Below are 22,974 nucleotides of genomic sequence, written 5' to 3' on the forward strand. Positions count from 1 at the left end.
TTGCTGGGAGTAGAGTAGCAACACGCTGCAATCGAAGCCGCTTTCACAGAGCCCGGTGCGAGTGCGTGACTCAGCGACAGGAAGGAAGAAGGGCTCTCTCTTTCCCCAGGTGCACCCACAGATGAGACGGATTTATTTGATGCATCTTTACGAAACAAATGTTTTCACGGTAGCACCACGGACGTGCAAACGCTTTGATTCTCTTGCCCTCCCCCATGCAATTCCTCCCCTTGTTCTCCCGCGCTGCGGGCTCTGCGGGCTCGGGGCTGCTCCGCGGCTCAAACAAAGCTGCCGCCTGGCGCGCGCGGCACGAGAGGAGAAGACGGCCCCCGGCAAGCCTTTCGGGTCCCTCCTGCCTGCAGCGGGACGATTTTGCAGCCTGCCTGGTGCAACTGTGGATAGCGGAGGCATCGTGCTGCACTAGCTAGGGGAGGAGGAGGAGCCAGAGCTGGCAGCGGGCTGCTCCTGCTGCCGGGCGTGGTCGAGCGCATCGCCATCTCGGCGTGTTGGAGAACGTGGGATCGCTCTGATTCCCGCCGCTCCACAGGTAAGCTCAGGCCGCAGGAGGAGAGGTGGGAGCCGCGCAGGGAGGAAGCGGGCTGGGGAGGCGGGGAAGGACGTTGCATCAGGGTGCGCTTACGCCTTCTGGGTGACGGGGGGTTGGGGCTGACGCTTTGCTTTAATGCTGGCCGTTAGTGGCTCTTGGCAGAGCCTGCGGCGCTTCGTGTGCATGCACAGAATAGCGCTGACGGTCACCAGGGCAATAGAGCTAAAAATATCGGCAAGCACATGCTGCCCATCAGTCATCTTTGGAGCTTCGCTTTCCCTCTCTTTTGAATTCCTTCCTATTCAAAACAAATAAAATAAGAAGGTCTAACAACAGCTGTAATAAAAAAGCTTTTCTTCTTTCGTACCAAGGGAGGTATATTTCAGAGGGCTGTAGTGAAATAAGCAAGTTGCTGGCTGGTTTCCAGTTTCCACAGTGTGGGCCTTAACAATGGAGTATGAATTCTGTTCCACCTTTCTTCAGTCCATCTGATTTTATTTGCAAAGAAATCTGTCCGGAGGAAATTTATAAAACAAAAACCGAGGCTGAAGGTCTGTCGCGCAACAAACAAAGGCAGGCTTACGCTGTCTGAGACATTGATTTCTACCTTGGAAAAATCCCTGCTAAGCAGATTTCCTTTTGCAGTCTTTTCTTTCCTTTACTCTGCTGTAAACAGTGTGTGCCTGAAGTTGCTGGGAGGTGGGCTCCTCTTCCTTGTGCGTATCAATGTATTTCACGTCTACAGGTGTCTGACCCTGAGAACTAGGATCATCTCCCATGCAAACATGTATGACAACAATCTATATTATCCCTTACCCATCCAGCACACGCACATCTTTCAAAATTAGAGTGACGTACAGGTGCCATGTGGAGAGATAACAAAGCCTTTACACTAGAACGCATTGATACTGTCTTTCTGTATTCTTTCTATATGTCTTAGCTGTGCCAAGCCAGTTTCATACCAGAACAGCTCAAACAAAATTAACCAAGTGTTAAAACAGCTCCTGCCTTTGTTCAAGGCATCAATCTTTTGCAGATCTCAAAGATATTATGAACTGAAGGCTTGATAATGGTGAGAATCAGGTCTCTGACTTGCTTCCAGCAATTCAGCAAGGAGGGAATTTTTTGGCTCAAATGTTTTGGCCCAACTCGAGTGGCTTATGGGGCCTGAGAAATGGACTTCAAGAAAAGTACTGTTACCACTGGTGTGGAGTTACTGTGACAAATAATGCGACCAAGTCTTGTGAGTGTAACTCTTATTGACACAGACTTGTGGAATTGTAGTAAATTTTCACACACATGTACACAAAACATTTAGTACATTGACGTATCAGCAGAAATTGACTAGTTAGAGCAAATACAACGATGATTATCTGCATTCAACTCGAGAATTTTCCACTCTTAAGAATGATCTCTGTGGCTTATGAGCAATAACAAAGAGCTGTTTTTTCTTAGTCTTGCCCAAGAATAAGTTGGGTGTATCTTAGATCTCTAGTCAAGCAAACATTTTCTGTTTCTGAGATACTCAATCAGTGTATTTGAATGGTGATGCCTAACAGAACCATCTCCTTGAAAATTTCACTAAAAATCAAGCAGGATCTGATCAGATTTTTAGCTGGGAGGAAAGTGTCCCTTGTGGTTATGCTGTAGAAACTACGCTTACTATCTACATGAAATGGTCACTTGCCTTACCACGTGCACACGTTTTGTGACACTTTCAGAGCTTGTGGTCCTGGCAAGAGGTATTGGCAGTAAGTGATTTTTCTCTGGTTCTTACAGAAGACATAAATGTATAGATGTATATTACAGCCATACTCTCACAGAGTGCATAATGTGTTTGCGCAAAACACAGTGATTCTAAAACTTAATTTTTTTTAGTGCTTGACTTTGCAAACAATACTATTTTTTTATTAGCTTCTGTATTTTGTCTTATATATAGCATATGCAGGCATGCAAAGGATGTTAAATTCCAAACAGGGCTTTGAGGGCTTTTTCACATTAATATTAATAATAATATTACAGGAAAGCGTTGCCTCTGGAAAATGCTGTTACCTGTTTCTCTAAGTTTTCTACCTCTATTGCATTCATTAGCTTTGCCGCAATGGTGAAGGAAGATACGGTGAATGAAGATTCTGAACCATCAGTATGTGAGAGAAATGGCATGATTCCCATGCATGAGAAAAGTGAGGTAATTAATTAGCATTTCAAATTGCAGCTTTATTTAGAAGAATCTTTCTCTTTCCTTGCTGAATCCATCAAAATGCTGAACAGAATGTGGAGAGAAATTTCCTCTGTGAGAATTTGTCATAACAAACATTCTGTTTTGAAACTGTGTTAAGTTAGATAAGTGCATGATACTGACACAAGACAAGTACTTTGTGGTGTATCCATATATATATGGGAAGCTGGTGATCACAGGATAGGAAACCAAGTAATTCCGTGCTTGAAAGCTCACAAGATTTGATGTTCCAACTGTGACTATGAGTAAGGGATATATATATATATATACATATATATATATATATATATATATAAAAGATAGAAAAATAATGGGAAATGTGGAACTGCTACTGGATGAAGGCCAAACCGCAGCATGGGCGAGAGTTCCATGTCCATGCTATGACAATGGGCTGGCACAAAGATGAATAATTTTAGAGGAAGAAAGATGATTAATTTCTTAAAAATAAGGACCCTTAAATAAAGGGAGATGCATATCCAAAAATGGTCAAAAAGGATATTGGTTATGAATTCGGATATGTAGATGAATCAATATAAAAGAGCAGCTTTAAAAAACTCTGTGCCTCAAGAAACCATTATTCAAGGAAGAATCTGCCAGAGTAACATTTCTTCTTTTCTACCTCGACTTACCAGCTTGAGCCTTGCTACTATGGATCGTGTGAGTAATGTTTGCACTGCCATCTGCACTGTTTCTTTCATTTTTGTATAATCACAAGTGGGTTTGATTGTTTTGGTTCAAGGCTTTGTAGTAGAAGTTAATTACAAGTTATATTAAAGATAGTGCCTCGCTTGGATGATGCTGAGTGTTCCTTCATTGTGGAATCCACTGCAGAAGCAGAAACGTATCAAACTGTGAAAAATGTTGATGAATGTGTGGCTCACACACAAGACGAACTGAGCACAGTTCATTAATGATGTTTTTTCATCAAATACCCTGCTGTTGTTGCTGAACAAGTGCTCTGCACATAGGCACAGGAGATTTCACAGAAATGGATTTAAAAGCAGTAAATAAATGAATGACCTGCAGTCTTTCATAGGCACAACTTTCTGCCATATGAAAACAGACTCATAGTGGAAAATACCAAATCCAATACAAAGCTCTAATCTTTCTTGTAGTCAGCAGTTGTTTAGTTAATGTTGTCCATCAGTAGACAGGATGCATCCAGCGCATTGCGACCGATTGCAGGTATGTTGTATGTCACTGCAAATACATACTGAGCCTCTTCTGAGATAATTTCATTGTTTTCATTTAGGAGGGGTCAACAGTAGATGCCAAAGGTGCTGATGGGAATGTACAAACAGAAGAAACTGCTCTATTGAATCACTCAGCTCAGCAGCCTCCAGAACCAATATCAGGGTCTTCAGCACCTGCAGGAACATGGAGGCAAATATTTGCTTGTCCTCCTCAGGGTTTACTGTCTCGAATAGTAACAAATGGTAAGTAAGAAAAAGACAATGCAAAATGTTTAGTTAAACTGAGTAGAAGGAAGGCTTCCTAATTCTCATAGTTTTGGTGTGAATATACTGAGACAGTTATAGAGTGCATTTTCCACAAACTAGATGGCTTTCCATTGAATTAAGGGCACCAAAAATGAGACTTTGCAGTAATACTTTCTTCTGTACTTATTATCCTAGGCTTGCAAAGCCAAGATTCATAACTCCAAGGCAAATTGACTCATTCTATTTAAGATTTGCCCTGCACTCTAAGCTCCCAGAACAGAATGCCCAGCTAACCAGCTATTTCAGGCTTTTCCAAACATAAGATATTTTTTGTGGCTTTGCTTCCACAGACTTTATTCTCTCTTGCTTGTGATTCTTAGACATTATGTTTGGAAAACTAACAGTTTGTAGCTAAAGATATAGAAAATCATTCTATATTCTATTTCTATTTTCATGTGATTACAAGAAGGGCAATTTATTCAGCAAGTTTTTTCTTCTGCTTTGCTCTTCTGCCTTTATGTCTATTCATTTCTGTTCTTGTTGTGTTAGTGTAGGAACAGATTTGGGAAACTGGAAAGAGTATACTATTTTCACATATTTTATAATATTTTCAGATATTTTTGTAATACTTTTCAGGAGCTTTCCCTCTTTGTTTTCTGTGTTAATTTATACTACCTTAGGCTGCTCAGAGACATGACCTCCAGATTTTTGTCTCCCAGGGATGCACAAAAATATCTAGCCAAAAAATGAGATGTTAATGAAAACAGAACTGCAGTCATTAGCTCAAAGACGTATCAGGCACAGCAGGTTCCTGCTGCAGTTTTTACTTAGCTGAAGGAAGATAGCACAAATGCAAGATGAGTGCTCGTGAAAATCTTTGCTAAAAGTCTGGGACCTGTTAAATGCTTTCCACAGTGGCCTTTGGTTTACTCAGTCTTTCTTGGTCCCTAATGACTTTCCTGTTACTATTTTCTAAAGTGTCTCAGCGTCTATGAAATCAGAAATAGGCTTAAGGAGTGTCAAATATTAAACAGTGTTACGATTAAACTGATTTTTAAGGTACAGAACTTTCATTTCTGCGATTTAATGGTACCTTAGCGGAAAAAGAAATGTGACCTAATATTGAAATTGGTTCTCTATTTGTTGGAAATGATTAGATATTAATATTTCTTGTCCTGTTCCAGTTGCCGCTGTGGTCTTGGTTTGGGCTGTGGTTTGGTCCATCACTGGGCCCGAATGTCTCCCAGGTGGAAACCTGTTTGGAATTTTGTGTCTTTATTTTTTTGCTGTCATTGGAGGTAAAATTTTTGGACTCATTAAAATAGGAACACTGCCACCCCTCCCTGCTCTTCTGGGTAAGATGCCCTTCCTTCTTTTCTTCCTGTGTGGTTGTGGTGTTTTAACAGTCGGGGGACACCTGCAGATTGGGCATGGTTGGATTAGGAATGTGCAAATTTATAATGCCCAAATTTGCCACTTTTTCATGTGACTTGTTCATGGTCCTTGTGGAGAAGTTAGAAAACTCCCCCAGGCTAGCTCAGGTGAAACTACCTATATGTTCCTAAGGCTCTTCCTCCCCTTAGTTCTTTTTGGCTATCATTAGTATGATATTATGAACTACTTTGATGCCAAAGTAGCTGAAAAAGGTGGTCCCTTTGTTATGCTGAGCCTATACATGAGTCGAACTGTTGATACAAAGAAAACTTCAAGGCAGAGCAGGCTGCAAATGCCTCCTGTAGTGCCTTGAAGTGATAAATGACTTGCTATTATTATTATTAACTGTTACTGCAGTCTTTCACAGTGGGCCCTCTGACAGGAGAAGGGCTGGATGGCTTTGTTTGCAGCACTGTTTGGGCAGTGTGTGTATTCATGTACTGCTGTGTTCCACAGGTGAGAACAGATTCAAACAAGAGGGAGGGAAGTTTTGCATATAGCATGGCTGCCCACAGTAACACAGGCTTTACAAAAGCAGGGCCCTTAATAAGTAAACACCTTAAAAAAAAATCAGAGTCGTATAGAATCATAGAATGGCTTGAGTTGGAAGGGACGTCAAGGATCACCAATTCCAAAATCTGACCATTTGGGTTCTGCTTTCTTCAATTTAATCCGTATCTAAAAATTGAGTTGCGCGTGAAGCTGCTTGCCTGAGTGAAACTTAAGCATGATGGTGTATGTGTGGTGAGTTGCTTAGGTTTGAGTTAATTGTTCAGATCCGTGGTCTTTGAGGAAAACTGAGCAACCTAGAGACAGAAGAAGAAATACGCTGTGTCTTTGACTAATCTTTACACTAAGAGTGTAAGTCTCGTACTCTTGTGTAGGAACTCTTTAATTCATTTCTGCTAGGTGCACTGTGGCTCATTCAGCTCTGTGCACCTTATAGTGAGCCTCTATGTGAGTAAGGGGGAAGGATGTGGCTACAGAAATGGTCACATGTTATATTTTAGATATACTTTGGAGGTTCTGCAACATGGAGCAGAATGATGAGGGTATCTTTTAAGGTGGTGTATTTTTTCTCTGATGAGCAATCTTCTAGATCGGGGTAGATCCAGTCAATGAACGTCTCACACACACACAAAAGTGCAAAGAGCCACATGATCATTAACATGAATGTCACAAGGGACTGCAGACTAATTATGCCACTTTTTTTCTTCTTTTTTTAATTGTTTTTTTTCCGGGAAGGGGTGGGCAGAGCAGTGTGTTACAGGATGAACCAGCTCTGCAGCCAAGGCTTACAGGCAAACACACCAAGCTGTGCCCAACCTGAGCACAGTGTTTACTTTTCATCTTTTTTGGTTTCTGGTTTATTAACATGGTTAATATGAAATTATACCACAAAAAAATGTATCTTTGAATCGTGGGGACCTACAACGAGTCTTTACAGAACTATAGTTACCATGTCCGTACTTTTCTGTATCTCTAGTTCTGATAGCTTTGAAGAAATCCCTGATTAATCTGCTTTGTTAATATTTGCAAAAGGTTGGATCTTGCAATTAGCTCAAATAGAGGATAGGTGCAAGTTCCTGTTATTTCCCCTGCTTTCTCCTTTGCTTAAAAGTTGAATTGCCTGAGCATTTTAAGATCTCCAAATTAGACCATGACTAGATGATTTAGATTAGATGTTCCAGTGACCTCAGCATTATGGTTCGTGTGATACCTGCATTTCTGACAGGATTTTTTAAAAACCATTTCCAACTTATGAGAGGAATACTTAATATTAGATTACCCTCCTCTTTTCATATTAAAAAAAAAAAAAAAGTTAACAAAAAATATATCTTTAAAGGTCCAGAGGTGGTTTTGTTCATGGTAAGCATGACCTGCAGCTGGTGAACAAAGTAGAATTCTGTCATTTCTTGTTTGAGTTGTGTTTCAGCATCTCACAGATTTGCTCATTGGTGACCTGGTATGTTCTAGACCTCTTCCATTGCTTTAAACATCTTCTCACATTCCCATCTTTAAAACAAGGCTAATGATAACAGAGCAGGAATTGTTTTGTTGTCTCTTAGAAATACATCCTATTGTGTCAGGTTTTTAAAATTCAAGATAAACTTCTACGGCAGTCAAATATATCATTTGACTGTGGTTTGTTTGCTTTCATTTAAGGGATGCTTCTTGCTGGTTTTCTCGTCCGAAATACCCCGTTTGTTAGTGACATTGTCCAGATAAATCTGCGCTGGTCTGCCGCACTGAGGAATATTGCTCTTTCAATTATCCTGACCCGAGCAGGACTTGGTCTAGATCCAAAGGTATGGCACCAGCTACTCTGTAAGGCAAAGTATGACACTGATTCTGTTAAAAATGTTGGACTGTTTGGTCTTAGAAGACTTGAAAATCAGAGCATTACAAAAAGCATAGTTCCTGCTGTGTAGTCACATGTTAATCAACGTTGTCAGGTAGATCTGTAGTGTTGGTGAGCAGTCAAAAAAGTACCTGAAGAAAACTGATCTTATGACTATGTATCCTCCATATCCTAAAGAAATTTCCTGAATTTTGTGAGCAGGGCATATGGGGACATGCATTCTATCACAGTCTGTCAGGAAGAGTTTATACTGCCTAGCAATGTCCCTGTCAGTTTACTGTGACAAACTAAAACAAGTAAGGAAGGGAGTCCATATCCCAGAAGGAGCATGCTGTTTGTGCTGGCACAAATCAGACAAACAAAAATCTTCTTTGTCTTTTTTGCTATTTTATTTTCTCTTTCTATAATCATTGTACGTTTTATGCAAATGTGTTAATCCTGAAGATGATTCTGCCTGTACTACAGAAGCAGTGTTTCACGTCACTGTGAAGCCCATAACCCTTCTGTGAACAGAATAGTTTTCTTCAACGCACTGTAAACTTCATATTCCCTCAATTAATTATTGTGATGTTTGCTTGATCAAAATCAGCTGTCTGAGATAAAGCTGTACCATACTTACCCCTGTCTAAATGACTGTTTAAAGCTTATATAAAATTTAGTGTAGGGATAGCTAGCTCAGGTCAATAAATCTGATTTTCTTACCCAAGATGAAAATTACAGTGTTTCCAGTTTTCAGATTTTTAGAAAAATAGGTTTTGTCACTCTTGAACAAATGATTTTCCTAAGTATACTATTTGTCCTTTTTATGAAGGTACTGACACTTGTACTGACACTTGTATTAGCACAGCCTGTGAGTTGTGCCCAGTTTGGTGACAATGATTTTTTTTCTACTCTGCATCTTTTTTGGCCAGAGGAACTTCATCTCTGTCTCATTTGTCTCCCATGTGGCAATCGAAGCTGTCATTTGGACTCCATATGTAGCAATGCTTTGATGTGCTTACAGCTGTTCCTTGTGTAGCTGAAGCTGTGAAGACAGATGCCAGTTGCTCTAGTGATTCTCAGCCCTAATTATGCTGGGATAAACTGCAACTTGTTGTTTTTATCCATATCAAAATTAGGGACTTGTCCTGGCAGAATCATGTTCAGGATAAACTAATAAAAGCTACTTTTACAAGCAAATACTCTCTTTTAGTGAAGTTTTTGGGTAGAATTTAATCTACTCTGGATATCAAGTGAGAGACAGCTCAAAGTAGTGCATGGCTTCTTTCTCCAACTTTATGTAGCTCTACGTAAAAATTTTCTGATTTGTTGAGACTTTGGAATTATTTCTGGGTTGCTTATGCAACTTGTGGGATGATAGCAAAAACTTCTGTGGACAGTGAAAATTACGTCAAGCAACTGTGGGTGAGATAGCTGCGGTGAGAGTGCACTTCTCAAATGAACTGTAGTTACCTCAGCCACTCCAGAACTGTTTGCTCTGCACAAGAAGCCAAAGTGTGTGGGAACCTCATTTAACACAGATTTGTTGGCTTTCACTGCCACACATGCAATTTTATATCCAAATCCACTTCTGCTTGAGCCTATCTCTCGCATAAGTCATGTAAAACTGTCATATCCTGTACTGCAACTTAGAGGGAATTATTTTAATAAATGATGTCAGGTCATAAAAGTTATTGCTCTCTATGAAGCCAGAGGTACTGGTGCTAATGGCTGAATTTGCTTTTATGTTGTAGGCTCTTAGGAAGCTCAAAGCAGTCTGCTTACGGCTTTCTTTTGGACCATGCCTCTCGGAAACATGCACAGCTGCTGTTTTTGCCTATTTACTCATGCATTTGCCATGGCAGTGGGGATTTATATTAGGGTAATGTACCATCTTTTCTCCTATATGACTTTTTTGTTACAGCTAGATGATCCACATGCAGTTAGTTCTCTGCCAAGCAGGCACCTCACGCTGTTCTTAGCCCCTGTGGCTGTTTGCTTACCATTCATGTCTGGCTCTGTAGCTAATTTAAAGGTCACATTTCCAGATGTAGAGAAGTACTTGCATCTTTGCTCTTCTCTGACTGTGATCTGGGCACTTATAGAAGGAAGAAAGATGGTGCAATCCCTGGATCTTTAGCCACAAGGCAGAGGGCTTTTAGGGAAAGAAAATGATACCACAAGTTTGTGCTGGAATGCAGAATTTCCGCTTTGAGAAATTTATACAGAACAGTCTTCCTACCACAAGTTGAAAATAAGGACATGGTATGTTACACTGTGGGGTAATATCCTTGAAGAGGAAACTTCTTCCATCTAGGTTCTATCTGAACTGGACTCAGTTCCAGACTGTATACTAGAAGGAGATAAATGAACTTCTCTCCTGCCACACGCTGAATTTTGAGTAGGAACTCACAAGTCATGAGCATCTAGACCAGGTTCCTAAAGTGGGTAGTCAAGGCATGTATCAGAGAGAACTGGCCTGCAGTGTAGAGTCAATTCTTAGCCTGTGGAGCGTTTGATTTTTAATATTATTTTGGTGAACAGGAAGTAAGAGGTGATTGTGGATCTGCAGGGAAATATCCATGCTTGTAATTAGGAAGGAGAGGTAAGGATATTTTATGTGCAGGTCTGTGTACTTAAAATTTAGAAGAAGGGAGATCATAATGTTTTGAAGCTTTTCAGTTTAGTGCTTGCTATTTAGGAGAGGCTGAAACCCTGTGTTTTCAGTTTTGTTCTAGGTGCAGTCTCTCCTGCTGTTGTAGTTCCCTCAATGCTGATCTTACAAGCTGGGGGATATGGAGTGGAGAAAGGTGTCCCAACTTTGCTAATGGCAGCTGGAAGCATTGATGACATTCTGGCTATTACAGGCTTCAACACTTGCCTTGGGATGGCTTTCTCTTCTGGTATGCGAGTTAATCTATAGGTGGTGACAACCAGATCAAACTGTGATATTTTGAGGAATGTATGCTTTGTTATGATTGACTGGTTTGTATCTTAATGACAGCTCCTCATGAGGTTTAGATATGGAGTTCAGTATGGACAGAGAAGTTACCCATGATCAAAAGTGTTGGTGTAACTTCATTTACTCTGAGGTGTGGATCACAGCTTTCAGAAAACAGTTTTGTTTTTTTTCCATAACTGCCATGTCCAGCTCCCTTGTGCCCAGAATAAATGGTCTCAAGTATCCCTGGGTTTGACAGTGCTCTAGCAGTGCTTTTTTTTTTCTCTGACTTCCTTGGCACACTTTCTTGGCATAAGCAAAAAATTGCACAAAAGTTGCACTTTCCAGTTCTTGCAGGCTCATGGGTTCTCTCCTGAGGCCCTTCCTTCCCCTTTGTAATTTAGAGCAGAGACCATAATGAAATCATTCTCATAGATATACAGCGTGGTTTGTGAGTGAAGGTTCTGCTTTAGGGTAACTGGGGTAACTAGGGGTAACTTTAACTAACTGAACTTTAACTTTAGGGTAACTAGGGCCCCTCACGGCAAGAAAGATATTGAGGCCCTGGAACGTGTTCAAAGGAGGGCAACAAAGCTGGTGAGGGGTCTGGAACACAGGCCATATGAGGAGAGGCTGAAGGAGCTGGGAATGTTCAGCCTGGAGAAGAGGAGGCTCAGGGGAGACCTCATTGCTCTCTATAACTTCCTGAAGGGAGGCTGTAGTGAGCTGGGGGTCGGCCTCTTCTCTCGTGTCATCAGTGATAGGACCAGGGGGAATGGTTTCAAGCTACGGCAGGGGAGATTCAGGCTGGACATGAGGAAGTATTACTTTTCAGAAAGGGTGGTCAGGCACTGGAATGGGCTGCCCAGGGAGGTGGTGGAGTCACCGACCCTGGGGGTGTTCAAGGAAAGGCTGGATGTTGTGTTGAGGGACATGGTTTAGTGGGAGCTGTTGGGAATAGGTGAACGGTTGGACTGGATGATCTTTTAGGTCTTTTCCAACCTTGGTGATTCTATGATTCTAACACACTTCTTTTTTGCCAAATAGGTTCCACTCTGTACAATGTGCTCCAAGGAGTGCTGGAGGTTGCTGTTGGCATAGCAGCTGGTGGGATTCTGGGAGTGTTTGTTCGGTATTTCCCAAGCCATGATCAGGTTAAAAAAAAAAAAAAGTTTTTGTTTAAAATTGCTCTATGTAAGATATTCTTTGTTTATAAATGCCATTTTTATATTATTCATTTTCAAACTTCATATGACACCTTTTGTGAGAAAGCAGTGTACAGCTCTAACAGCTTCTAAATTGCAAAGCCTACAAAGCAAGGAAGTGTTTTAAGGATGATTGTTTGTGTACTGCAACAATAGCAGTGTATGATCTCACAGTCCTTCCTGATGGAGAGCCTGGAACCCAGTTCACAATCCTGTACCCGCAAGTGGTAGAGGTGTTGGAAATGCTCATGTGGAAAGGGAAAAGGATCTGATGCCTATTGAGTAGTATGAGTAGAATAATGATTGATTGAATTGATGTGCAACATATTTACCTCTGCTCATGTTTAATCTTTAGCCTACTGGAAACATCTTAGAAATGTGCAGATCACACGCTTGGGATATTATCAACACTAATTAGAATGGTGCTTTCATTAGTAATTAAGCTTATATAAAGTGGTAGATGAATTTACTATCAAGGGTAACTACACAAACAAAATTGTAGAAAAAAGCATATAGTCTGAATACTGAAATCAGTTTGAACAACAGCTATTGCCATCAGTGGCACCAAATTTTCTTATTAAATAACATGGAAATGCGGCACAGAAATCAACTGATATCTAGACATGGGAAACACTTACAGAGATGTAACTGCTGTGAAACTACCTTTGTCCTTAAAAACACTTAGTGGCAATGATCTAACCCCTCCTTGGATAAGCTCCGGCTCTTCATGGTAGAGGTCCTGTTATCATAGCCTAGAAGCAGGAAGGTTAGAATAGAGCATCATATTCCTTGTTATGCAAAAAGTGTTTTGGCAGTAAGATTTTGGATGGGCAGAGGAAAAGAAATATTGACATTTCAGAACTATAGTTTGCTAGGAATTGATGTCCCAAAGAACTCCTTAACTCAACTGCATAGTTCAAGTCTCAAACAAAAGTTTTGATTCCTCCACAGTGGTACCCTCTGTTAGCTTCAAATTAGTAGATGTGAACATTCGCCATTTCCAGACATAAATTTACTTTTTTTTTTTGTTTCTTTCTTTGCTTGCTTGCAGGCATCTCTGTCATGGAAGAGATCGTATTTTGTGCTTGGACTGTCCATGTTTGCTGTTTTTGGCAGTGTCTATTTTGGCTTCCCTGGATCAGGAGGGCTCTGCACATTAGTCTTAGCTTTTATTGCTGGCATGGGATGGTCCGAGGAAAAGGTGAATGTTTATGCACAACATACCAGAACTCCTTTGAATGCACAGCTTAGCAGAAGTTTGGATTTCCATCAGGAGTGGCAGTGGCCCATTTATGTAGATTCATGGGAAGTACAGATTATGAAAATAAATGTAGAACTGCTCCTAATCTTTAGTGTAACAGAAAGTTACCATGTATGTGGATGAGGTAATGTTATACTGACAGTAAAATGCTCACGAGCTTCTCTCAAACATCAGTGCAATACCTTTTAAGCCCTGTAAAGGAAGGTTAGTTGTCATGGCACTTGATGAGGAATCTGAAGCTTAGTCCCAGCTCTGTGACAGTCTCTGTAGCCTTACACAGTCATTTAAAGGTAAGTTTTAATAACAGATGTCCAAATACAGTTCTGAACATGGCCTCAATATCCTGAGCGTTTGTTCCCTGTGATTTTTAGGGGGTGAAATGGAAAGCAGTAATTAACCATTTTATTGCTTTCCCCAAATCGTAGCAAGTATATTCTGCATAACCAGAGAGCAGGGTGCCCACACTAAGTGGTGATACAAAGCTGTTCAGAAACCATACAAAAGACTGTCTCTAAGCCACTTTCTTTTAGCTATGAAGCCTGTTTCTTGCTATTTTTGCCCTGCTGATTTTCTGTATCTTGATATGTCTCACTGCCCCTTTTCTTGATACCATCTGCACTTAATGTTTGAGGGCGATTTTCCTTTTCATATCTGTAGCCTTGCAGCATGCAGTAAGAGAAGGGAGGAGAAAGGAACAAGGACTGTATATATTATTATTCCCATCTAGAACCTGACCTCAGTACGATCTCTCCATCTGTTAAAATAACAAATAAGAAACCATGGTTTCTATTTAAAATACTACATTGTTGTCCAGTTTTAAAAGAGGGGAAACTTGAGACTTGAAATAGTTAAAAACCTTAAAGCTCATAAAGCTCACTGTTGAAGGCTTTTAAGCCACTTCTGAAGGAGAGTGCTTACAAAAGCGTATGCAGTCCATAACTACCTACTTAGTTTAAATTCTTTTGATCAGTAGGAGAGGCTGTTTGATGATGATTTCAAACACCTTAGCTCTTTTTATCAGATGCAGCCAGAGAGATCTGCTTACTGAATACTCAGTGTTACCAACATTTTCCTGCTGAGCATCACAAAGGCCACCGGTGCTGTCTCTGGTGGAAGTGAACAAATAGCATCAGAAGAGAACAAGGGACATTGTACCTGTTGCTGAAGTAGTTAAATGAGAAGTAAACATCTGGAAAGAATTTTATTATTTTTTTAAAAAGAAAGCAGAGTAAGTTAGCAGGGAGAAGTGAGGCAAATAAAAAAGTTTACAGGTCTGTGTGTTTCCACCTCATTCTCTTTTAAGTTTACATAAGGTTTTGTATTGCAGTTATCTCACTGTTCCATTGATAGAAGAGCCAGAGGTGCTGCCATGTTGAATGGTCAGTCCAGAGAGAACGTGAGGGACGGTACACACCTGGGCTATGCATCCTCACACACTGCAGCCTGCATGTTCATCTGCTATTGCAGAACCCACTTCTTTTAAAAAGTGGTGTTAGAGATGCTACATGTACCTCTTCAACTAAGTGGAAGATTCCTGTTTACTTTGGCAGCAGGTTGCTTTAGGAAAAGCGCTAGGTGTAAAGTTCAAGCACAAAGAGAGAAGATGGTTTTGCAGTCATACAGTAATCACACAGAGACATTCAGCATTTTTCATTAGTAAGAGATTTCAGGCTTACCCAATCTAGCTCCTGCTCATGTGGAAATTGGTTTCTACCTGAGTGTGGTGCAAGTAGACATTACTGAAACTTTTCAGGGTCTGACTCTGCTCAAGTGCAAATGGAACAAGTCTGAGCATGCAATTCCCAAAAGCTAATCAGTTTCATTGCAAAACTTTTGAAGTTGCATCTTCCTAAACAGTGAAAATCAATTGTGCTTTATTTTCATTCTCTAGGCTACAGATTGCTTTAGTATTAGATCAAAGTTCACCATAAACTAGGAGTCTAAAAAACAATTCTGGAATGTATTTATGATAAGTTTTCATTTTGTCGTTTGATTAATTGTGCCTGCTTTGGTTGTTGCTGTTTGGGTTGTTTTGTGTATGTGTGTGAATTGATGGATTTTTTTTATTATTATTATTACTATTGCAGAGGGAAGTAGAAAAAATTGTTGCCATTGCTTGGAATATCTTTCAACCTTTTCTTTTTGGTTTGATCGGAGCCGAAGTATCTGTTACATCTCTCAGGCCTGAAACTGTTGGTAAGATCTGTCACTAGTTATCCAATTTTATTTCTAGCTTCCAAAGAATCTCCAGAAAGAAATCTTAAGTAAAGCAGTATGGCTGACAAAAAACAACATACTGGAATCACTGTAAAGCTGTGACTTTAGAAGGCTTTTTTCCCTCAGGCACCTATGCACAAAAATAGTGAGAAGCACTTGTCTTTGTTTCAGGGCTCTGTGTAGCTACACTAGGTATTGCCCTAGTTGTGCGAATCGTTGCGACGTTCCTGATGGTGTGTTTTGCTGGGTTTAATTTCAAGGAGAAAGTATTTGTCTCACTGGCGTGGATTCCCAAAGCCACTGTGCAGGTAAAACAGCCCAACATCATCTTCATTCCAGGCTAGATCTATAGTCTTTAGCAAAGCTCTTCTTCACTAGCACAGCCTTAAACAGGGAGAGGATTGGGTCCCTGTTAACAGCAGAGTGCGATATGTGGACAGTTCATATTCTGAACTGCCCTGTCTTAAGTCTGCTTGAAAAGGCCATGGGGGACTGCCATGGGGGGATTTTTAGCTTGCATCCTGGGTCATACTCCCAATAATAATGGTGAATGTACATGTAAATACTTAATCACAGAATAACTATTTATCAGTTTCTGCAGATTATTGTGTCTTTTACATAGAGATTTTGAGAACTCTTGAAGTCTGAAAGTGTTTCTCTCCAATACCACATAAAGTGTTCACTGACACAGTTGCACTTGAGGCTCAGAATGGATTTTTATTTCATGGTTGTTCTAATAACGGCTGGCTTATTGCTAGAGAAGCCTCAGGCTGGTTGCATTCTTGCTCAGTGATTGCTACATCACCTGGACTTTGCCTCAAAAGCATGGTAGTTTCTAAGCAGAAGTTAATAATAGGAACAGGCAGAGATTACTGCAAGAATTGTGAACTAATCTTTGCAAAGCTGCTATTCATTGACTGCTGTCAGGACACATTCTCAAGGTATGGGATTTTAACAGCTCCAATATGCAGTGTGCTGGCCTACATTAATTACACGTTCTCTGGAAATTGATAACGTGTCAGCTAAGCCACACTCCTCACCAGAGGGAGCCACTCAGATTGACTCACTTGCCTAGGAAATTCACATAGCCAAATGGAAATTGTTCATACAGGGCTGATAGAACCCTTACTTTTTTGTATACTGCCTAGAAACTAAGGAGCTTGAATAAATTACAGATTTTGAATTTATGTTAAGCATAGACTGAGGATTACTCCCTTTTTTTTCCTGTTTCGCTGAGGAAGATTCCTTCCTCCATTTCAGCAATCCTTTCTCTCCTGCAGGCTGCAATAGGTTCCCTTGCCCTGGATACAGCAAGAAGTCATCAGGATGAGCAACTGGAAAAGTATGGAATGGATGTACTAACAGTAGCTTTCTTGGCTATCTTAATCACTGCTCCCATTGGAGCCTTAGTTATTGGCTTGGCAGGGCCCAGACTTTTGCAGAAGTCTCAGACAAAACACGAGGAAAATGAGGAAGGTGCTGTGGCTGGAGAAGAGCCAGAGGACTGTGAGCCTTCGTAAGACAGGCATTTATGGGAATGTGGTCCTTCAGCTCTTACACTTCTGTTAAGTAAACATTTTGTGTCTGTAATCTTTCTGGACAAAACCGAAACAAGTGTCGGATACACTACTATTTTAAAAGCAGGTCTGGTGGAGTTTTACAAAATATTTTTTTGTGTTGATGGTGCCTTAAGAGATGAACTAGGTAAATATACAGCAAATAGGCTGACCAGGCAGTGAGTCACTCCAAAGTTAGCAGTCATCAATTACTAAAAACATGTGGGTGTGAGGCCAGGGAGAGGATCAGAATTGTTCAGTTATGGAGTGGATCAGTAGGTGGATGAACAAAAGAAAATGGAGATGGATGTGATAGCTTCTTGATGGTTAAAACTGGACAGTAAGATGACAAGTTCAGCAGCTCAAAGAATGCAACAACTGAATTAGGACTGTTGACACACAGTGAACAAATCCTGCCACAGATCTCACAGAGGGAGATGGTTCCCTCTCCTTCCTCATTCAGTTTTGAAAACCTGCCTTTTTCCATTGCTGTTCTTTCACACGTTCCTTTGTACCTTCAAGGGACTGTCAGTTCTGGTCATGGCAAGAAGCAGCAAGCAGTGCTTATGTGCTGAAAGAGACAGTTCCAGTGAGGCTGTGGTAATAAAGAAGTACCCGGTGAAAAGAACCAAGCTTGAAAATAAGATGAAAGAGGCCGTAAGGACTGGGAGAAAGTTACATGGGATTGGGATGGCTGCTTCCTGGCGTGTGTACTTCAGCCTTTGTGCATCTCTGTGTCAAGCCAATGAAAGCCAGCTTGTCAGCCACTGGGAGTGTGTACTCTAGGACAGGAGAGAACTCCCCACGGATGGAGCTTGCTGGCATGGCAATGCCGAGGTAGCAACGAGTTGTTTCTTTCTTCCTCAGCTCCTTTTGGGAAACCTGACGGTAGTGACAGACCTCAAATTAGGATTTATGAATCAGCAGGTATCTCTTGTTCTAAGTTTATACTCGTGTCTATGAAAATGCTATGATCTGATCCTTCACACATCTGCATTTGCTTAACTGTGGCAAAATAAAACAAGTATTTACTAAAACCTATCAAGTTAATACTCATTTTTCCAAGGGGTAAATGGTTGTGTTTGTTTTGGAGATTGGAGGCCTCTTAGGTTTGGCAAGGTCTTTTTACTCTGATCAATAGAGAAATAGAATTTAAATGAAGAGCCTGGGGAAAGCATCACTGAGAGGCATGTTACAAAGGGAAAGGAGCCCCACCACACCTTCCTCCAGAAAGAATGACATGCTGTCATGAGAAAGCAGTGAGCATGAACCCACCACTTGTGTGGGTCTTTCTAGAAGCACAAGTTGCATACTGGATCTCTTACCAAAATATTTTGCCATAGGAGCAAAAAGTTCAAACGTTTTTTGGAGGGTTTTTCTTTGTTTAATATTGATGCCTTCTGCACAGTCAGTACAGTATAGTTTATATTTGATCTTCTCATATAACCTGTTACCTTTCTCTTCTCCTTGACTTTCATAAAGTCAAGAACAAACCGTTGAAGAAAACCCTGCTCTTGTCTTCAGCTTTCGTACCAGTTAGGGTTTAGCATTGCCGGTTACAGAGATTGTTTAATCTCTCTTGCTCTGCTACATTTTGGGTGAGTAACAAGCTCTAAGTAGGACATTCACTGCTTTCTGAATCATGAAATGAATCCAGCATCCTTCAGAAACTGAGTTTTATTTAGTTATGTTTAGAAACACAGATTTGAGATCTAAGAGGACAGTGGCTGCCCACAGAGTTCTACGGTACAGTTCATTTGAGATTGTTTTACAGAACACTATTCAGAATGTATTTGATGTGTCCATATATTTTGGTTTCTGTAAGTAAGCATTATGCAATTCTGTTTTAGCTCCTGTATTTTATTATGCAACGTAATAAGAAAATACCTTTAAAGGGAAACTGTATGTACCTGTATTATTTGGAGTGCGTGTGTTATGTCTCTGTATATACATAATAATCAGTATGTGTACCTTTTCATATGACTGGTTCTAGCCAAAAAGTGAAGTTCTTAAAAATATTTAAGGTTTGTGGCCTGCAGTTCCAGCACAATGATAAACACCAGGAAATTCTTGGGTAAGTTTTCCCCTGACAGCTGTGAAGTACGATTATTATTTCATTTTGTCCAGGCTTCCTTACCATATGCGCTGCTGTTCTCTCCACTTTTAGGGAACATACAGTCTTCAGTTAATGCTTGTTCCCTGACAAGAGAAGAAGGTGCTCTCAAACTGTACAGACTGATGAACGGTTCCAGTGCTGCATGAGATGGTTACTGTGTCAAGCGCTGACTTCTGTGTCCCTCCTGCCTGCTGTGCATGGCTCACTGAGGTACTCAGTTGCATAAACGAGGATAGTTTTATAAGGAGCTTATTGCATTTGGAAAGTGTAGTATGTGCAGACCTAATGGGTAAAGTGAAGGAGTATGCTGTTCAGTTCGTCAGTGGCTGCTTATAAAATAATACACTTCATGTGATTAAAATGTAGAGGAGAAGCTGTGTATAGTTTGGTTTATTTACAAAGTTTTATAGAAAATAAAAACTCTCCTTCAAGGAGTGATCACTGCACCACATTTGGAATGTGTTCAGTGACAGTGTAAGCATTATAGCCCTTTAAATTTGAACACAATCATAAGCCTGACAGCCTTGCTCGCCATCTCATAAATTGACTCTATCGTGTTCCCTTAATCTTAGTTCCCTCTCAGTTCAGTTATCAGGATCACTCCTCACATCATTCTAGACCCCGAATAGCTGCACTGATTCAACTGTACCTTTGTCTCACAAATGAAATTCAATTTTCCTTTCCTCACCACTGAGTGTATTTGTCACAGGGCCCCTTTCTCTGAGCCTTTATTAAGTTGTGAATAAGAATCGCATTGAAGCTATTACAGTCCTGCAGATCTAAAATGAGAAGCATTGATGCTATATAATGCTCCTTGCTTTCTAGAAAGGAACAAAACACATCTTGTCATGAGAAGAAATGTTATATCGGGGCTGAGATATTGTCAATAAGTACAATAAGTGACAATTTCAGCTGCATTTAAATAGGAGTTAATTGAAAGAGTTTGCAGAGGTGAAGTCATGACAACTAGGGCCCCCTCCCTTTGAACAAAATGCCATGAAATCATCCATGAATAATGCATAAATTCAAGCTAATAAAATCTTTATGCCATGCCAAACAGTCTCTTTTTTGGAGGAACTGAAATTAGTGTGCAACATGCAGTAACTGTAACTGGGGGAGTCCCACTGTCATGCAGACATAAGCACAAGTGCAAGGTGGAGAATACTGAGCACTGCATGCATGTGCAGTTCCAGAAGGTTCAGAAGAGCCTCAGCAGCAGAACAGTCTGACAGCATAGCACAGCCCTGCTGGCACACAGCAGGCAGTTAGAGCAGGCAGCATACGAGTAAAGACAGAAAGGGGCCATCTGGAAGCAGGAAGTAGCATGAGCCAGGGATGAAATAACAATGTAATTATAATCACTCTCTTCCTTTTTCAGCTAAACTGAACATTCTGGAGAATTCAGATGACGTCTAGAATTAATTGTGAAATGCTCAGGCTGTAGTATGGCCACAAAACGGTAAATGATAGTTTTTGCACTTTAAATGGAGTCCAAGAAGTGAAATTTTGGGCCAGGTGGTGCTTGAATCGCACTTGCTTTGTCTAATAGTTGACACAAATAAGTCATCTTTATCTAAGTATATTTGTTTTGCAGGTTTATTTGTAGTTTATTACAGTGATTGTTCAAATTCATAGTGGAAAGAGGTCATTACTACTGTCCTAGTAGAGTAAGGCATCATGGTATGACATGCCCTGCTATGCTTTCCCCGACTTTGCATCAAGACAAGTGAAGATCTGGTCTGGTCTACCACCCGTGTCCTGGTATTTATCATGCTATTATCCCCTTGTGTGGGGCTTCCAACTAAGGATAGAAAAGTCACCCAGTGCCAAGAGAGCCCAGCACACCTTAGTAGGTAATGCGTTCAACTCTATCATTGCTGAGACTGAGGGCTTCACAGACATTTCAGTCCTTAGCTTAGCTCACAGACTTTAGAGAGAGAATCTGAACAGATAAGTAAATTGTGAGGCTGGTTTTTCTTTTTGCTGCAAAGACTTGCATTTAGAGCACAAGCTGTGAAAATTCAGCAATTTTTTTTATTTTTATGTTTTGCATCTGTCTTCCAAAGGACATCACATTAAATTAAGAGCAAAACTTCTTGCATTTGGCTTGCAGATGAAGAATCCAAATTGCAAACAGCACAGGCTCAGATAAGCCAATCCAATTCAGTGCTGTGAACTCAGCAGTCCAAGAAAATTTCATTTACTTGGTGAGTGCAGGTACAGACACCTAACTTCCATGGATTCTTGAAATCAGAGAGGATGATAAAGGCTCTGGTATCCTTCTTCATCTTGGGATGCATTTTGCTGTCCTTCTCAGACTGACGCGACGTGAATCCATTACACAGCTGTTTTTACCTGGCAGGTAGGCTGAAACAAAACTCTTACTTTGATAAACAAAAGCAGAACAATTCTTGGTTTGAAATTCCTGCAGCCAAAGCACTACAGCCAGTGTTGTTCAGCTTTTGTTTACTTCAGTTTTATAGCTGTACTTTTACAGGCAGCAATTGCAGCAAAAGAAGGGATTTTTAATGCCAAGAGTATGAAAATTACCCTACAGGAATGCGCAATCCCCTTGTTAGGGCTCTTCGCTGCACCTGACTAAGGCCTGCTCCAAAACCACCATGAAGATGGGATTCACCTTAACTTTAAGTGTGGTCACATGAGGCAGTTTTCCCTTCACAGATTCATTTTGAAATGCAGGGAAATAGTAAAAAAGATTGTAAGCAAGATAAGATGACTATCCTGTAGAAATAAGTAAGATGTCCTTTCTAAAAAGGAACTGTGATACATTGTTGTTGCTAAACTATACCTCATGTAGGTTCCACTGCCATAGAGACATAAGCAAAACCAAACCAAACACCATGTGTTTCTGTAGCCAGAGTTGCAGGTAGTTTAGCAGTAGTTTCATCCAACAGAAATCAGGGGAAAAACAATTACATAATCAAAATGTGCGAGAGGTGGAGGCAAGAGGCTAAACATCACATTGTCATTTTTTAAAGGAGATTTCTGGGAGAAAATTCACTTCTGCTGTACCACTTACCTCAGCAGCATTTGTCTAAGTGGAACAACAGAAAAGAGGATTGCTGTACACAGAAAGCAATGAAATTATCTGAATGTGAGAGTATCCTGATAGAAGCTGGAAGTACATAAAGACTTGTATAGAATAATTGCTGTAATGGCTGTGAGTTTTTCTATTTCACCTAGCACTTTTTCCACCAAACCCAAGAATTGAACTTAGCATTCAGTATATGCATCTAAGAGTGAAACAGAGCATAGTACAAGGTATTTACATAACTATTCTTTCTCTAAGTGTTAGATCCTAATACAATAGTGTTTACAGGCTGCTTTCACCCATCAGGATAAGGTTTCCATGAAACATTTAAATAAAGATAGATGGTGCTGTGGTTTCAGTACACTTTGTAGAAAGCAGTAATTTAACCCACAGTCACATCCTAATGTACCACAGTTTCTTGTGTGGTAAGAGCTTTTAGCACCTAGGACCACACCTGTTAAAAATGCAGGGACTGTCTCTATTAGTTCCACTGTTGCTTTGACAGCCACTGTGTGAGAACTGCCTCCTGACTCACTTTCTGTTTCAGCACTGGGATGATGAGCTTTGGCAACAGTGTGCTGCTGTGGGGCTTCCCCTCTTACCTAAGAACAGGTCAAATGAAATGC

The 22,974-nt window shown here is 40.6% G+C and overlaps 1 protein-coding gene across 4 annotated transcripts; it reads left to right on the plus strand.

Moving 5' to 3' along the window:
* The first annotated feature begins 112 nt into the window (after positions 1-112).
* On the plus strand, positions 113-22,463 carry LOC128080684 (sodium/hydrogen exchanger 9B2-like). Of its 4 annotated transcripts, none has more exons than XR_008206847.1 (13): positions 113-547; positions 2,639-2,735; positions 4,039-4,222; positions 5,410-5,580; positions 7,826-7,968; positions 9,755-9,882; positions 10,728-10,903; positions 11,989-12,095; positions 13,198-13,347; positions 15,495-15,603; positions 15,796-15,932; positions 17,703-18,107; positions 19,348-22,463. XR_008206847.1 is itself a non-coding variant. In XM_052683115.1 (13 exons), exons 2-13 carry the CDS (start codon positions 2,649-2,651, stop codon positions 17,782-17,784), a joined length of 1,536 nt encoding a protein of 511 aa, XP_052539075.1. In that variant the 5' UTR covers positions 113-547; positions 2,639-2,648; the 3' UTR covers positions 17,785-17,887. The 4 variants fall into 4 exon arrangements, 3 of the variants coding, with proteins under 3 accessions (XP_052539075.1, XP_052539072.1, XP_052539074.1); XM_052683115.1 differs by lacking the exon at positions 19,348-22,463 and adding an exon at positions 16,905-16,966 and having other exon boundaries at positions 17,703-17,887; XM_052683112.1 differs by lacking the exon at positions 19,348-22,463 and having other exon boundaries at positions 17,703-18,221.
* Positions 22,464-22,974: the final 511 nt, after the last annotated feature.

The sequence above is a fragment of the Tympanuchus pallidicinctus genome, unplaced genomic scaffold (assembly GCF_026119805.1).
Source record: "Tympanuchus pallidicinctus isolate F22 unplaced genomic scaffold, pur_lepc_1.0 scaffold2, whole genome shotgun sequence".
Taxonomy (NCBI): Eukaryota; Metazoa; Chordata; class Aves; order Galliformes; family Phasianidae; genus Tympanuchus; species Tympanuchus pallidicinctus.

Excerpts from the sequence above, each read along its gene's own strand:
- LOC128080684 (XM_052683112.1), top strand. The coding sequence starts at position 2,649 with ATGGTGAAGGAAGATACGGTGAATGAAGATTCTGAACCATCAGTATGT. Across the intron at positions 9,883-10,727 it reads CAGTGGGGATTTATATTAGG|TTTTGTTCTAGGTGCAGTCT; the intron begins GTAATGTACCAT and ends CTGTGTTTTCAG. Across the intron at positions 12,096-13,197 it reads ATTTCCCAAGCCATGATCAG|GCATCTCTGTCATGGAAGAG; the intron begins GTTAAAAAAAAA and ends GCTTGCTTGCAG.